Below are 17,711 nucleotides of genomic sequence, written 5' to 3'. Positions count from 1 at the left end.
CTGCACCACGATGCCTTCAAGCTCTGTTCAGTGTATACTTTGAAGGTAGATTATAGCGTATATATGCATATTGATTATGGTTTTATTTATTTATTCAGTTGCATAATTTGTCAAGATACATATTTATTTATATACCCCCCCCCCCCCCCCCCCCCCCCCCCCCACACACACACACACACACACACACACACTGTGCGCAGACAGCAGGTGTGTAGCATTTTATGGTATAATTTACTAGTTATTGTGTACTGTTTCATGAGACAGAAAATCATTTCAGAGGGCGTGTAAGAGACAAACAGAAAGTACACACACACACACACCCCCACACACACACACACACAGAGATAATACCTGATGAAGATTGAAATAGGAGGAAGAATCAATATTTCCATTGAAACGCCTGTTTCGTTTTCTGCAGATTAGAGGCGACCATTTCTCTCTAACTCCATCACCAAACGACCACCATCCACAACCCTGTCACAGTGTGTGTGTGTGTGTGTGTGTGTGTGTGTGTGTGTGTGAACCCAGTGTCCTCACAGGGTTAGGAAAGAGGGTGAAGATATGGGACATATGAAGCCACTGGAGGCTCTCCGTAGGTGACATGAATGTGTGTGTGTGTGCTCGTCCACGTTTGGTCTCTCTACATCCAATCTCCACCGTCCACCATGTCCAAATAAACTGTCAACCCTAGAATGGCTGATAAAGTGTGTGTGTGTGTGTGTGTGTGTGTGTGTCACAATATTTGTCCGGTGTTATTGGAGCTCTGAGGCCACCGAGTCTTCTATAAACACATAATGTGAATTATTCAACAAATAAACACATCCAACACCAAAACACACAAACAACATATATTGTTTTTGTGCTCATACAAACACAAACACACACACACACACACACACATACAGACACACTCACACACACACACACATATATAGAAGTGTGTGGATTTGATTATTGAAAGGAGAAAAAAAAAAGGCTGATGGATTGAATTCCCTTCAGAAACACACACACACACACACACACACACACACACACACACACACACACACACACACACACACACACACACACACACACACACACACACACACACACTTGTCTCATCTTAAGTGGATTTGTGTGTCGGTCAGTTCAGTAGAAGGTGAGACATGAACTGCCATTACACTCGATGACGGGGCGACGCCTACAGTGTGATGGAGGTACTGCAGGGAACCAGAAGAAGAGAAGTTCCTGTTTCTTCATCATCTAGCAGGAACAACGAGGTTCCTCGTTGCAAAGAGACCAAAAAGAAACTCCAAAAACTATGAAAAGGGGCAAAAGACATTCAAAATGACTAAAAAGAGACACAAAACACCGACAGAGACACAATATGACTACATTGAGATACAAAATGACAACAAAGAGGACAAAACGACTACACCGAGACAGAAAAAAACAACGAAAAGAGCCCAAACAACTACAAAGTCTGTGTTGCTCCTATGAAGCAGAGGTGGTGAGATCTTTGACGTGTCTGCGCTCAGCGGACCATCATCTTATAAATCATGCAACACACACATTTCTTTGCTGTAACAACTAGAACTACAGTTAAAAGTTTTGTTTTGACTGAGGACGTGTAGAGCTCTGCCTCCCTCTAGTGGTCTGAAACACACACTACACCAACATGGTCATTATACAGACAACTATAAGGTTGATTTATTGTTAATATGATATTTTGACAAAGTTGTTACAATACACTGAGATAGTGGGAGGGTGAGTACTATTGTGACCAGCTTACTTTGAGGAGATGATGTGAAACTTGACACTTTAAATGACACTTTAAACCCGAACATAGTCATTAAACCTGTTTATTGATCCACTGCTGTGTCTGCTCATGGGTTCAAAAGAGCGGCTCCAATACAACACAGTCAGCATTTTACTTCACAATAAAAATCGGTAAAAACACACACACACACACACACACACACACACACACACACACACCTTAAATAGCAGCTGTTGTGCAGCACACACACACGCACACAGATAATAAATGGAAAAAGAAAACACTGAACCAGAAAGACATTTAAAAAGGTGTCACATGTTGAATTTACTCTTTAAAGGGAATTCACTGAATCTGAGACCTCAAGATCACATTTCTAAAAATTTTCAAAATTTCAAAAATCGTGTTTGCCTTAATAATAATAATAAAAAAGAAATTACAATATTATAAGGAAAAGCAATTATCTCTATGTTTTGTATTTACCAGCTCAGGAAACACAAAGGGCCTAAAACAAACAAATTAACTCAAAAGTCTCAGTTTTCAGATGGAATGAACATAAACTTTAAAATAAAATGAGTACAAACGTACAAACGTACAAATTCACATTATGACACAGCATGAAAGATCAGCTGCTCATCTACATTCAGAGAGGAATCAGAAGGAACGATCCTCTAAACGAGCATCTCAGTAGTCAGATTACTTTTTAGAGCTCCAGTTGCTAGGCAGAATATCAATATCCTGATATGAGACTACGTCTTAGATGTTTGATATGTACTTAGTCATAATCTCCACATCACTCAGGATTATTTATCACAAATCGAGGTATTTGACGTAAACATCGAGAGATTTGATTTTTTTTCATATCGTTCTGCAACTGATGATTCAACTAATGTTTTTTTCTAATAAATTGATAAATTCTGTCGTTGATAAAATGGTTTAATGGAGCCCAACGTGACGACTTTACATTAAAACAGTCCTAAAAAAAACCCCAAAGTTAAATTTATAATCATATAAACCAGAGAAATACAGATGTCTTAAACTATGAATCCACTGCTCAGATTGTTGTTGATTCGTTTGCAGTAAATGAACGAGCTGGTTGTAACTAAAGGTTTGTCTGTTTACGACCTGATCTCAATGAGATCAACCAGATCTTAAAGAGTATGATGTCATCGTAATAAGCCATAGAAACGCTTAAAAGTAGCAAAACGTCCCCATGTTGAAGTGAAGTATTAAGTTCCTCCAAGATCAACAAAAGTAAGCCTTAAAAACAAAAATAAACAGAAATGAAACAATTAAAAACCGTGTGTAACAATACTTTGACTTGTAGTTGTCAAGCTGCAAACTGCTTTATTTTAATACTAAGTTTTGAATAAAAGAGGGAACCGGGGGGGGGGGGGTGTCACAGCTCCGTCTTCTGCCCAGACAGAGGCACCCGTGGCTGGATCTCCTCTTCCGACGACGCCCCTCCGTCGGCTCTCTCCACCGGAGCTTTGCTCTTTTTCTTCTTCTTCGTCTTCTTCTTCTTGGAGGTCTTCTCCCCCTCCGAGCCGCCGCCGCCGCCGCCGTCGCCTCCCTTCTTCTTCTTCTTCTTCTTTTTCTTCTTCTTGTCCTCCGCGATGGCCGCCTGGTCGCCCTTCTTCTTTGGGGACCACTCCTCGTTCAGGCAGGCTGGACGGGGAAATAAAGGAAAGAAGAAGAAGATGTTGAGGTGAAAGTGAAGTAAAAGAAGAAGAGAAGAGACTCTTGTAGTTGTGTTTTGTTTACCTCTGTCCTGTCCTTTGAGGACGTGCTTCTCACACAGATAGGTGGTGAGATCCTCCTCCTGGTTTCCTTTGTACCAGTCCTCAATCACGTCCTCGTACTTCTCTATCATCACGTCGCACTGTCACACAAGCACAAGTTTAATTAAAATAAACTAAAATAAAATAAAATAAAATAAAATAAACTAAAATAAAATAAACTAAACTAAACTAAACTAAAATAAAATAAAAATAATAAATAAAATAAATAAAATAAATAAAATAAATAAAAAAAAAAAAAAAATAAAAAAAAAAATAAAAATAAAAATAAAAATAAAATAAAAATAAATAAAATAAATAAAATAAATAAAATAAATAAAATAAATAAAATAAATAAAATAAATAAAATCCCTTTCAGTGAAAACGGTGATGTTGAACTCACCTGTTTTTTAAGGTCGGCCACTTCCGCTGAAGTCTCGTTCCACAGCTCGAAGGGAATGTCCATCACCACGTTCACGCCTTTGTTCACCAAACCGTGGAGCGTGGAGAAGGTCTCCGACATGCCCTGCGGACAGATACGATGGAGCCGTCAGACAGGACACAAACTTCACAAAAGCTTCTATTTACAGGCAGCACCTGGAGGGCTTTTATTTTGTAGTAGCTGCTCGCCTGTGACATACAAGTGTTGACATTAAATTAGCCACCAAGCTAACTTAAATCTTGATCGAAGTTATTTACACAGAGACACGTCTGCTTTAAATACGCTGAGAAGTAGTAAAAAATGTTTTTATAAAATGTTTGTTTTAATGTGCAACAAAAGCTGAAAGCAGGTGAAAGGTGAAAGCAGGTGAACTGCATCATGGGAAATTAAGGTTTTGTGTTGTGTTTACTCTGCTGATCAAAATGTTTTTGTCCGTCTGAAACATTACAGGGAGCAACAGACTTTAAGTAAGAGATTGAGACCATAAACTCATGTTTACAATGTTTACTGAGGTAATAAATCAAGAGAGAAGTAGAGTCATTTTCTCATAGACTTCTATACAACCAGAGGAGTCGCCCCCTGGTGGACATTAGAGAGAATGCAGCTTTAACAAATGAAGCTTTGACTTCACTTTTCAGAACCGGAGGTTTCCACCTGATATGGACCCATTGATCCAATGTTAATATTTAAATAACAGTAGAAGCTTTAACATGTTAGAAACAAGCTTTCTTAAAATGCAGCTTGACCCGACACTCATCAAACTGCAGCTACACAACAAGTTAAATAAGAGCAACGAACCTCAGTAAAAAACACACACACACACACACACAGACACACACTGACCTTGGCAAAGCGGTTACTTCCACTTCTCTCTTTGTGCAGATTGTACGTCAACAGCCTCTGACACACATTTTCTATAACCTCGATGAATCGGAGGTCTCTGTGGAGAGAAAGAAAGCGGACTCACGTCGTACTCACGCCGTACTCACTCACGCCGTACTCACTCACGTCGTACTCACGCCGTACTCACTCACGCCGTACTCACGTCGTACTCACGCCTAAACCCCGCTCTCGGTCACACTGTAACATAAACACTCACGACTTGACGTATTTGATGGGCGGCGCCCCCTTGCTGTCGATGAAGCCGTAGTTCCTGCCGATCACCTCTTTGGTCTTCCCCGTCTCGTCGAACGCCGACTTCATCTCGATGCTGACGAACTTACACACTGGAGGATGGAGACGAGAGAAGAGTGTTAATAACGACACAGATGACTATTTATTTATAAAGTTGTCTTAAACATTGAGGGAGGTTTTAGTCTGCAGCCAGCATGAGATGTAAAGCTGGTATTATCCGCTGATTTAAGCGTTCTGACACATATATGAGATCAGATCAGTAAATGACTGTACAGAAATGTCAAAATATGTTTAAAAATTATTTTAAAACGTCATTTTTAATTGTAAAATGGCGACTTCAATTTGTTTCTTGGTCACACTTCTTTAATAACCAAATTACATTTTAAAATTAAAAGTAATTACGTTTAAAAACAAATATTGGCAGCTTTTTGTGACAATAAAAAAAAAGTATAAAAATGCACAATATATACAATTAAACTAAAAGGGTAAAAAATATTAAACAAAACAATGCACAATATATACAATTAAATAAAGAGTAAAAAATATTTACTATAAAAAAATGCACAGTATATACAATTAAATTAAAAGAGTAAAAAATATTAAATATAAAAAATGCACAATATATTAAATTAAATTAAAAGGGTAAAAAATATTAAACAAAAAAATGCACAATATATTCAATTAAATAAAAAGAGTAAAAAATATTAAATATAAAAAATGCACAATATATAAAATTCAATTAAAAGAGTAAAAAATATTAAATATAAAAAATGCACAATATATTAAATTAAATTAAAAGGGTAAAAAATATTAAACAAAACAATGCACAATATATTCAATTAAATAAAAAGAGTAAAAAATATTTAATATAAAAAATGCACAATATATAAAATTAAATTAAAAGAGAAAAAAATATTAAATATAAAAAATGCACAATATATAGGCCTACAATGTAATGGAATAATATATATTGTGCATTTTTTACATTTATATATTTATACCATTAGGTCTCAAGAAGAAGCTATTTAGAGGATGTTGTTGACATGTGTAAACAGTGATTATTGTGGTAACATCCTCCATGTTTTAGTGAATGTGAGCCAGAGGACGGATGAACTACACTGACATCTTCTTCATTCCTCATTCTGGTCCTCGGACCCTGGTTCAGGTTTACCTTCACATTTGTTGGGGAGATAGACCCAGTCATCGTCTCCTGCGGTCTTAGCTGCTCCGACCGACGCAATTATGGAGAAAAACGATAAATACTCCGCCAAAATCATATCGTCAGCTTTGTCCGACTCGTTATCTACTCATGAAAGTCGGTTTATACGTTAAAAAAGGCTTGAAAAGGACCGTTATTGCTCCGTTTCTACATCCTCTTCCTGGTTCATCACAGCTGCAGCGAAGTGAAGAAGCGACTACTTCCGCTTTGAGCTGAGGGCCAATCAGAACCGTAGAAGTGGCAGCAGCTGGACCAATGAGAGGAAGAGGAGGGCCAAAGACAGAAATAAATGAGAGAGGTATCACTCTGTGCCGACCATGAATAAAACTCATTCATTTTACCTGTTATATTATTTGAATATAAAATTAATAGAAGGGGGTATGGAAGCCCATTCCTGCAGCAAAAAAAAATAAAAAATCCACCCAAAAATAAAAAAATAAATAAAATATCCACCCAAAAAATAAATAATATATATATTAAAAAAACATTAAAAACATCTTTTTTTTTTTTTTTTTACTTTTTTCCGGAACAAATACGACATGCAAAAAAAAAGAAAAAACTGAATCTTTTTTTCTTTTTTTCTGGGTGGATATATATATATAATTTTTTTTTGGGTGGATTTTATTTTATTTAATTTTTTTGGGTGGATTTTTTATTTTATTTTGCTGCCGAGAATGGGCTTCCATAAGGGGGTGAGTGGCTGTTGTGGAATGTATTTCTGTTTATTTACTGAAGTACTTAACTTAGGTACATATTCGAGGTATTCTCAGAAGTAAATATTGTACTTTTACTCCATCTCAGAGGTAAATATTGTACTTTTTACTGTACCACATCTCAGAGGTACATATTGTGGGACAACACACATGAATTAACACCAATGCTAGGGAGTAACTCCTCCTGTTTTAGTGACTATCTTTGGCCTCAGTGTTACCAGTTGATTTGTAGTTTTTTATTTCATCCCACAGAGGGAGCCATGCACAAACCTAAAGCACAATATCTTACTACTGGTTATGTAATATTGAATTGAGAACAAACCCTCTGTGTGTGTGTGTGTGTGTGTATTTTGTCAAGTGAAGACCATCAGTTGCCAATGGTGAAATGCTGCCATTTGATTGGTTTAGGGTCACTGCACATGATTATTTAGTCTTCGACCAGCTGCACGCAACATGCAAATAGGTGTGTGTGTGTGTGTGTGTGTGTTTAATGTGATTGAGGTAATTCAAGAGTTGTTATCTTTAACAATGACATCAATCATTAATACTTAATATAAATATACAGCAATGAAACACTCCGTCCATAAAAAGAGCATCAACACACGCAGTTATTCAGTTTACTATCTTTTTAAAGAAGCACTCGTGGCAGTCTAGCCTAAGTAGTCTTTTTATCTTGTGATCCTAACTTATTATTATTATTATGTAACGATGTCTCTGTGATTTGTAGTCCGATTTCCCAGTCAACCAACGATCATCCCTCGAGGACGAATGTTATACTCTATAAATAAATCTGAGTCAATTTCAAAGTCTTTCCTGGTTGAATTTGGTTCATCAGTACAAAGTATTTTGTTACAGTCGAAGCTTACTCCTGATTCTCTACTAGAGGACCTCAGTATGTTCCCTGAGGAACTCCTTCACACAAACGTCATCGACTCCTCGACTCTCCTGCAGGATTTATGTTTTTTTTTACAGGTTTTCAGACACAGGCTTATTGTCAAGTAGGTTTTTGTACATTCCAGGGATTTTACATTCACATGTTGGTGGATAAACATAGTTTAGCTGCAAAAGTCAAGAATCATAAATATAAAATCGGACATGTAAAAATGAAAGAATATGTAAAATATATCCGTTTTAAAATAAAAAGTGCCGTAAAAGAAAGTAGATGAACTGTTGCAATAATTACCTGCAGAGGACTCACATGTGTGCCTCGGTGCACGTGCATCCTATAATATATTGTGATTTTGTGTGCTTGAATGCATTCCTCTGTGTGTGTGTGTGTGTGTGTGTGTGTGTGTGTGTGTGTGTGTGTGTGCGTGTGAGAGAGGGAATAAAGTGATGTGTTTCTCAGTAGTTCAATAATAGTTCAGTTTTGCTGAGAGGTGCTTCAGCTTTACTGCCAAAAGGACAGCCAGCTTCTCATTCCACAGTCCACACACACACACACACACACACACACACACACACACACACACACACACACACACAGATCGCTGTGTGTCTCATAGCAGAACTTGACACTGAGTTGGTGGAGGGGAGGTTGATGTGGAGAGAGAGAGAAAGAGTGAGAGAATGAGATGAAAGCTGGTTTTTATTCAGCCGTGCAGCCCACACACCGGGCGAGCGAGGGCTTTGTTAAAAAATAAATAACTCATCTCTCTCTCTCCTTTGCTCTCCTTTTCAGCTGTTCCTTGAATAAAATAATAATACATTCAGATTATATAGCAGGTCGTTGAAAAGCTCTCTCGCTCTCCACACATACGGTATGAAAAGAGGCGGCTTCTTTTTACAGTGTATGCAAACACACAAAACGCACAACAGTGAAACAGTGAAACAGTGACACCGACCTGGTCACTAAAAGCATCAGACAACAGAGAGAACAGAGGTGACTGTGATTAGAGGCTTTGTGTTCAAACAGAAAAAAAATGTTTTCATTAAAAATCTGAATGCTCCTCTTCTCTGGTTACAGTTTGGGTTTCTGCATAAAAACATCATTTACTCAACATTTTCCAACCTTTACATAAAAAACGAGTCTTGTTTTGGGAAATGTTAAGATGAAATTGAGCCCCGAAATTGAGTTCCTGTTGCTATAGGCCTAACAAGCTTTCAACTTTAGTAGTGCAGTTTATAATAGACGAGTTTTCTGGGCGTATTTAGCCCAAATTTAAACATTTCATTCTATCAGTTGTAGCTAGCTGGCTACTTACATCATTTTGTCCCAACACTGTAAAATATGTTCGTGTGCTGTAGCTTTAACATCTCCATCTAATAATCCATCGTGATTTCAGAGAGAAGCAGACAGAAAGGTCTACGATAAAGATAGAAGCTAAAGCTAAATCTCACAGTGATAAAATAAACCACCACATCATCAGGATATCGAGACAGAAGGACCAACACTGTTCCTCTTTGTCACCGTTACAACCATTAAAAATAAGTTAAAGCAGCATGTGTTTACAATTAGCATACCTTCAGTAGCTAGCATAGCATAACGCTAGCTTACGATGTGCTAACGTACTCTGCTAATGTTAGCTCCACAGGGTTTTTAATGTAGAAACGTAACGTTTTATAAATGCATATCTTCCTCCAACCTCTCCGGGTAACGAGTAGTTAACTTTATTACACAACATTTAAACTTGACGAGCTCCAAATCCACAAAACCTGAACCCTGCTATGATTGGCCAGTCTGCGTTCGAGGGGCGGGACTTAGCGAAGAGTCAATCGGAAGGAGAGTAAGATAAAACACAGCCCCAGATGTGGATGTCCAACGTAATTTTTGCCCATATAGTGTAACATTATTAAAAATACAACATCATATGAATAAATGAAACTCTGAACACTGAATCCACGGCTACTTGACCTGGTTTACATGGATCTAGACTGTGAGAAACCACGTCCTCTCAGTCTCCTGGTGAGCAGGTTTTTACCTCACAACCCGCTCCGTCAGAGGAGAAGTCTCAGAAAAACGTATCTAAAAATAAACCCGAGCTGCAGAGCCGGAGCAGACGAAGCGACTGACAACGGCACATTTAAATTTAAAGCTTCTCTTTGTGGACATGTGGCAGGAGTTCGGGTGTTCGGAGGGTCTTCTTTTAAATAGGTTCCATCTTTGATGATCCTTGATCCTTGATTTCTCCTCTCTAGTGTTAGAATATGACTTTGTATTAATTACATTCACAGTGTTTGTATCAGTTTAAAGAACAGGACGGATGTAAACACCTGAACTCACCACGACTCCACCTCATCACCCTCTCACTGTTGTATACTGCTGTAGAATTAAAGATACACAATTATACCTTTTCTGCCAATGCAATGAAGGCAGAAACTGGAAGAAAACGGTCGTTCCTGTTTTGGAAACCTGTTTGAAAACTGAAGATGAAGGGACGCCAGTCAAATAAAGAGTCAGAGCACAGCCCAGTTTTTCTAAGGATGCCTTTATTAAAGAGTCAACAACGTGCGCTATAGCCGTCCGGTTCTAGAAAAATAACACAGTCATACATTCATCCATGTGGAAATTTCCAAAAATAACAAAGAAAAACAAGGACAGGTTTGTTATTTTTAAAGCTCAAAATCCCTTTAGAAGGTGAGTAGGGGAACCTGAATGATGCCATATATATATATATATATATATATATATATATATATATATATATATATATATATGTGTGTGTGTGTGTGTGTGTGTGTCACGGTGTGTGATGAGTAGCCACGCCAAATTGTTTCGGTCTTTTTCTTAAAGGAACAGTTAGTCAAACCGTAAAAACCACTCAGCATCAAAATAACCTAAACACTTGCTGGTATTTGATTATTGATCGATTATTATTGATCCAATAACGTTACTCCACCAGCTGTTCTGGCTTCCTGTGTGTTTCCATGAAGATGCTTTGATTTGGGGTTCGATCCAGAGGCTGCCGGTCAGTTAAAGTATTCAGCGTTGTTCAGAGTCACGTTAACGGGTTCAAAGCTGTGTGTTAGTCGGTGTAGCTAAGCTGTAACACACAGATGTGATGGTGATCGAGAGTGAAGACAACGAGATGAAGAAACCTCCGGTACTGAAAAGTGAAGTCAGTGTCTTAAAGCTGCATTCTCTCTAATGTCCACCAGGGGGCGACTCCTCTGGTTGTATAGAAGTCTATGAGAAAATGACTCTACTTCTCTCTTGATTTATTACCTCAGTAAACATTGTAAACATGAGTTTATGGTCTCAATCTCTAGTTTCAAGTCTTCTTCAATACAGCATGATGTTCATTTAGTAAATGATGGTCCATTTAGAGTCAAACAGACCTTTAACCCTTTCACAGTGTTTTCACTTCATGAAAGTCAATTGTAACATTTTGGTCGCTTACAAAAGTTTATTATTCAGCGTGTCTGTCGTACTTAGCTCCATCCTTTTGTGTAACTTCTGGTTGCAAAAAAACAAAATGGCGACGACCTAAATGACAAACTCGAGGCTTCAAAACCGTGGTCGGTTTACAAACCAAATAATAACCGTTAACTAAGTGTTAAAATATCAACAAGAGCGCTTCAGTATTCTTCCTGTTTTATAGTCGCATTTTAATGTTCACAACGTTTGTGTGTGTGTGTCTGCAGGTGGTCTGTTCTGAAGGATTCTGCATCATGTGATGCAACAACCCTCCCCCCCCCCCCCCCCCCCCACACACACACATCTGAGATCTATAGCAGTGGACAAGACGGTGGTCTTCGGTTGCCTTGGAGGCACACAGGACTATTAGCGCTCTGTGTGTGTGTGTGTGTGTGTGTGTGTGTGTGTGAGAGAGATTCACATTACAGAGATCACACAGCATTATTAAAGTGGACTGGAGGCTGCAGCTGCCTTAAACTATTTAAAGTCAAACCTGCAGCTGGTCAGTGTGTGTGTGTGTGTGTGTGTGTGTGTGTGTGTGTGTGTGTGTGTGTGTGTGTTGTCCCATCTGTCCTTTTAGAAGACATCGTCTTCAATGATGCTCAATTTGTGTCTTTATTGCATAGTTCCTCTTTCTACCGTGCACACACACACACACACACACACACACACACACACACACACACACACACACACACACACGTTGTGTATGAGTCTTGATAAATACATATCAAAGGCTCAACAGCATTGAATTATGGGACTGGATCGATAATTCCTGTCTGACATTACTGATACTGACCAATCAGAGTGATTGATTGATCAGTCGCATCGGTGTTGTGCCATGTTACCGTGTTACCGTGTGTGTGTGTGTGTGTGTTAATAACAGGCGGTGACCCTTGAGTCTTGGTGACAGCTATCCTTTCAATCGATCAACACTCCTCTGTCTGCATCCTCCCTTTCAAAATAAAAGTCCTCGCTCGCCGCAACACTTTTGAATCGCGGGCCCCCCCCCCCCCGGCGGGGGTTGTCACTGCGATGGATGAGGTTGACGATTGATTACCAAACCTCTGGCTCGGTGCATGCGTTGCACAGCGCGGCTCTGATTATGGGGTGGTGACATGCAGGCTGGTTGCCGTGGTAACTAAGAGAATCCATTTTTTTTTTTTTTTTTTTTCGCCCTCCTCGTTCCTGCTCTCTGGTTTTATCTGCAGTCTGTGTGATGTCAAGTTGAGTCAGACGCACTGAGGATTCGCAGCAGTATTTGCAGCTTGACCAACGCTTTAGTGGACCTCAGATTAATTTTGTGAAACAATGTGAACGCTACATTGCTCTTAAATATACATAGGAGTGATATCATGAGGTTTTTTGCTCCGCTTTCTGTCAAGAAAAGCTAAAAAAATCTTATTTTATCTGTCAGAAATTGCAACAGGGTTGTACCTAAACACTTTGGGGCCCTTTACTCTCCTCTCCTTCCCTTCTTTGGTCATTTTCTCCGTCAGAAACAATCGTTCTCCAGAAACAACAGCGTGGCTGCGACCTTTTCCGAGACCAACCTCTCAATCATGCTGATTACAAAAGATCACATTTCTTTGGGGAGAAGTTGTGTATTTATACACGCAGCAGCTCATGAATTGATTTCTGAGTCCAGTATTCACTCTCTTCAGAGAGGAATGTGTTTTGTTCGGCAGCTAGTCGCTTACTTCACCAGCGTTAGCTTGTACTTCACCAGGGTTAGTTTGTACTTCACCAGCGTTAGCTTGTACTTCACCAGGGTTAGCTTGTACTTCACTAGGGTTAGCTTGTACTTCACCAGCGTTAGTTTGTACTTCACCAGCGTTAGCTTGTACTTCACCAGCGCTAGTTTGTACTTCACCAGCGTTAGCTTGTACTTCACCAGCGTTAGCTTGTACTTCACCAGCGCTAGCTTGTACTTCACCAGCGTTAGCTTGTACTTCACCAGCGCTAGCTTGTACTTCACCAGCGTTAGTTTGTACTTCACCAGCGTTAGTTTGTTGGAGCTTTTTCGATGAAGACAGGTTGAACAACAAAAACAAAACAAAGAGCTAAAAGAGGCTCAAAGGGACGGCAGGAGTGTGACCTGTTTCACTTTACATACAGTCATTTGATCAACTTTTAGTCCCTAAAAAAAAACAGTATTTCCCCTCTAGGAATTTAGCTAAATTACAATATAACCTACTGCAGGATGTACGTTTGGAGAAACGTGTCAAAACACCATTTTAAACTAAATGATGGTCTTCACATCATATTCTACAAACGAGAGAAAACGTCTTTGTTTGATGCAAAAATCCCACCATAATCATGTTTCATGTTTTTCAATGAGAATGAAAATAATGATATAAAATGATCCTTTCCTCTGATGTCACATTAGAATTACAGTATCAGTCAAAATAATCTCAATTAGATATTTATCTCATAAATGGATTCTCTTCCTATCACTTTAATGAGAGTTGAACAGTGAAACGTTCTGGTTTGAACTTTGTGTGTCAGTGAAGGATTCCTTCAGCAGTAAGAAGCTACTTGACAACATACCGTTTCAAAGCATTTAATATAAAAAACATTGATTAGCTTTAAAACTCAACATGAGGATCCTCGAGAGAGTTTGAACTAAACCTAAATATCTAATGTATTTTTGTCATACTTTGTCTAAAGCGCTCACTGTGTGTTGTTGACACTACAGGTTAACTAGTTCTCACATTCAGTTTAGTAAAACACCTCTGGTTAACAGCTGATCTGCCGCCTCTGGCACAAACACTACTTGGTTCAAACTAAAGATCATTTTATGTTTTTGAAAACAAAAGCAGTTTTTTCTCACGGCAGTTTGTGAAATAGTCACGAAATGGATCCTTTGAATTTGTGTCTAACAAAGCTAACAGTTAGGTTTTAGCAACAAAGCTAACAGTTAGGTTTTAGCAACAAAGCTAACAGTTAGGTTAAGGCAACAAAGCCAACAGTTAGGTTTAGGCAACAAAGCCAACAGTTAGGTTTAGACAACAAAGCTAACAGTTAGGTTTAAGCAACAAAGCCAACAGTTAGGTTTTAGCAACAACGCTAGCAGTTAGGTTTTAGCAACAAAGCCAACAGTTAGGTTTAAGCAACAAAGCCAACAGTTAGGTTTTAGCAGCAACGCTAACAGTTAGGTTTTAGCAACAAAGCCAACAGTTAGGTTAAAGCAACAAAGCCAACAGTTAGGTTAAAGCAACAAAGCCAACAGTTAGGTTTAAGCAACAAAGCCAACAGTTAGGTTTAGGCAACAAAGCCAACAGTTTGGTTTAGGCAACAAAGCCAACAGTTAGGTTTAAGCAACAAAGCCAACAGTTAGGTTTTAGCAACAACGCCAACAGTTAGGTTTTCGCAACAAAGCCAACAGTTAGCTTTAGGCAACAAAGCCAACAGTTTGGTTTAGGCAACAAAGCCAACAGTTAGGTTTTAGCAACAACGCTAACAGTTAGGTTTTAGCAACAAAGCTAACAGTTAGGTTTAGACAACAAAGCCAACAGTTAGGTTCAGGCAACAAAGCCAACAGTTAGCTTCAGGCAACAAAGCCAACAGTTAGGTTCAGGCAACAAAGCCAACAGTTAGGTTCAGGCAACAAAGCCAACAGTTAGTTTCAGACAACAAAGCCAACAGTTAGCTTTAGACAACAAAGCCAACAGTTTGGTTTAGGCAACAAAACTAACAGTTAGGTTTTAGCAACAAAGCCAACAGTTAGGTTTAAGAAAACTGTCACACGGATGCATTTAATTTGTGTAATAAGGATCCTAATTGACTTTCCATTGACAGAAATTTCATGCTAAGCGTCACGAAAACAACAGGCATTCGTGTCCCTTTACACAAAACCAATAGATTGCATTTCACAAGCGGCCATGACACTGGGCTGAAGAACGGCAGCAGGATTAAAGTTAGTCGTCTGTCGGGCGTCACCACCAACCACTCAGCTGCCCGCGGGCGTCCCGGCGGCGCCCGGGCTCCCCGGCTCTGTGACGTGACATTATGATTACAGGATGGTGAGCAACGGGGGGTAATCGGGTCGCCATGGTGACGCCGTGACATTTCAGGGATGTTGTGATCCATCGAAAAGGGTTGAGGCTCTCTGCCGCCGCCAAGACAGCTGGTGGTGAGGTCATAGCGTTTGCTGGAGGCGTGTGTGTGTGTGTGTGTGTGTGTAAGAAAGGTAAAGAGACAGAATATGGATGAGTCAACCAAGACGACAAGAAGAAGAGATGGATGATGTCACCCAGACGGCGGAGGACTCTCTCATAAAACATCTCGGCAGCAGCTACTCATCACACCAGCGGACATGTGTAAGTGTGTGTTTGCATGTGTGTGTGTGTTGCAGGTAACGGTGTTTTCATTTTCTTTAATTATTATTATTTTTTTTTTGATCAAACATGCATAATTTCTCTACTTCGCCTCTGACAGTCGTATAATTGACCAGAGTATAATTCAACAGCCTCTGCTCATGCCAACGTATGTTTTTTGAAGACGCCGCACTGAGCGACTCCAAGAAGAAAAAAATAAATAAAAGAAAGAAAATAAAAAGATTCATGATGAAATTCTGGTGAAATTTCCCTTTAAAATAGATTTTCCCAGATAGAAAGGCAAACTCGTCTCTACTCTCTCCGATTGTTCCCCGTTCGGTCGATCTCCCCCACCTCCCTTTACTCCCCCCTTCACACACCCGTCACCCTTCTTCCTCACAATAAACATCACCGTATATATTTCTATTCACCAGGTTAAAGTGTACGTATTAAGGAAGAGCTGAACGAGAAGCCAGGATATCGTAGGCAACTCAAATAGAAGCAAAGACAGTCTTAAGAAACCAGAATAGTCCTCGTGACTATTATTAGAAGTCTCTTATTATTATTATTAGCGTTATTATTATTACTAGTATAACTTGTTATTAGGATAAAATAAAGTTCCTTGGCTCTTGTTGTTGCAGAGAGAGAGGGTTCCACGCTGTTCTCTTTCAACCCAGTGATTCGGTTAAATCCATCAGAATCCAGAGTTAAAGGGGAGGTTATTCCATTTGGTCCCGGTCAATTGTTTTTTGGCAATTTCATGTTGGGATATGCTCCATTTGGCTGAAAGAATTTCAGGGTTTGTTCCATTCAAAATCCAGCGGTTTCAAGAGGATTTAATTCCAATTTTCATGCCGTTGGTGTGCAGTTAAAGGGCAACAAAAAAAGAGAAACAAAACAGGATTTTTCTTTTTTTTTTTAAAGATATATCCTTTTCTGAAAAGTCGCTTTGGCTACTTGTAATTCCGTAATAATCATGCGTGTTTGATTCTTCCCAGAAGAAAGAAGAAATCGTGAACTCTCCCTTTAAATCTCATCCGTCGTTCTCTTGTGGCGTGGAAAGAAGGCAGACGTTCGATAAAGACAGTTTGGCGTGATTTTGTGATTAAGAAGGAGACATATATGACACTGCTGTCAATTAAAGGTAAATTATGAATCTTTGTGTCATGAACTTTTAAACTATGAGGGGTTTAACGAGTGTGAAACATTCCCAGATACTAGAAAAAGCTATTACTATATATGTGTGTGTGTGTGTGTGATGGGAAAGAATCAGGGAAAGCGACCGCATGCAGGGAGCAGCACAACATGGAAGCTAATTGTAATTCGTTCTAAATCAGTTTTTTACAGTTTAACGTGAAGAATGTATTCAATGGGACGGATAGTGAAGCTCCGGGTAGTCCTGCACTAAACTAACTTCTCCTCCTTTCATTTTAAAGTTTAGACTGACGGAGGATACAGAGAAGATCTCAGCTCTGATTGATTGTCACCTCGTCACATGACACAGCGGTGCATCGTTCCAAACGTTGACCTATCTTTGACCTCTGGTCGCAGCCGCCGCCTCGCAACATTCACAAAAAAACAAGACGCGCGACGCGTGAACGGCTCTTTACTTTACTTTGGTAGCTCACTCGCTATCTACCTCGCTTGCCCGCTGGACATCTAGTTAGCGCTTGCTACCTAACATTGCGTGGGGCAATCTTTTTAAACAATAATGTGTCATCCGCCATATTCCACCCAGATGACGTCAAACTGTTTTTAAGAACATCTGCCCGGTGTCAGAATCCCTTCTGGAACCATCACGGAACCCGCTCCGCTCTTTGAAACTGTTGCCATCTAGAACTCCAGCGCGGGATTCCGGAACCCATCCTGCTGAGTTCTAGAACCCCTCCCTTTCTCTCTCTGTCTCTCTCTCTCTGTCTCTCTTCGTTTGAACATGTTCAGCCATTTTGCAAACAAACAAAGAAAAAACAGTCTGGTTTGTCCCTCTCTC

At 39.4% G+C, this 17,711-nt stretch overlaps 1 protein-coding gene across 1 annotated transcript; it reads right to left on the bottom strand.

Annotated features, from left to right (window-relative positions):
- Positions 1-2,057: 2,057 nt before the first annotated feature.
- On the bottom strand, positions 2,058-6,500 carry cnpy3 (canopy FGF signaling regulator 3). Its single transcript, XM_079184489.1, has 6 exons — positions 6,285-6,500; positions 5,079-5,205; positions 4,823-4,919; positions 3,941-4,063; positions 3,524-3,641; positions 2,058-3,427 (listed from the first exon to the last, which is right to left on the bottom strand). The coding sequence occupies exons 1-6, from the start codon at positions 6,388-6,390 to the stop codon at positions 3,159-3,161; spliced, it is 840 nt and encodes a 279-aa protein (XP_079040615.1). The 5' UTR covers positions 6,391-6,500; the 3' UTR covers positions 2,058-3,158.
- Positions 6,501-17,711: the final 11,211 nt, after the last annotated feature.

This window comes from Pholis gunnellus (assembly GCF_910591455.1).
Source record: "Pholis gunnellus genome assembly, chromosome: 23".
Lineage (NCBI taxonomy): Eukaryota > Metazoa > Chordata > Actinopteri > Perciformes > Pholidae > Pholis > Pholis gunnellus.
The sequence above is the reverse complement of the archived record's forward strand: the minus strand, read 5'-3'. Positions and strand labels throughout refer to the sequence as shown.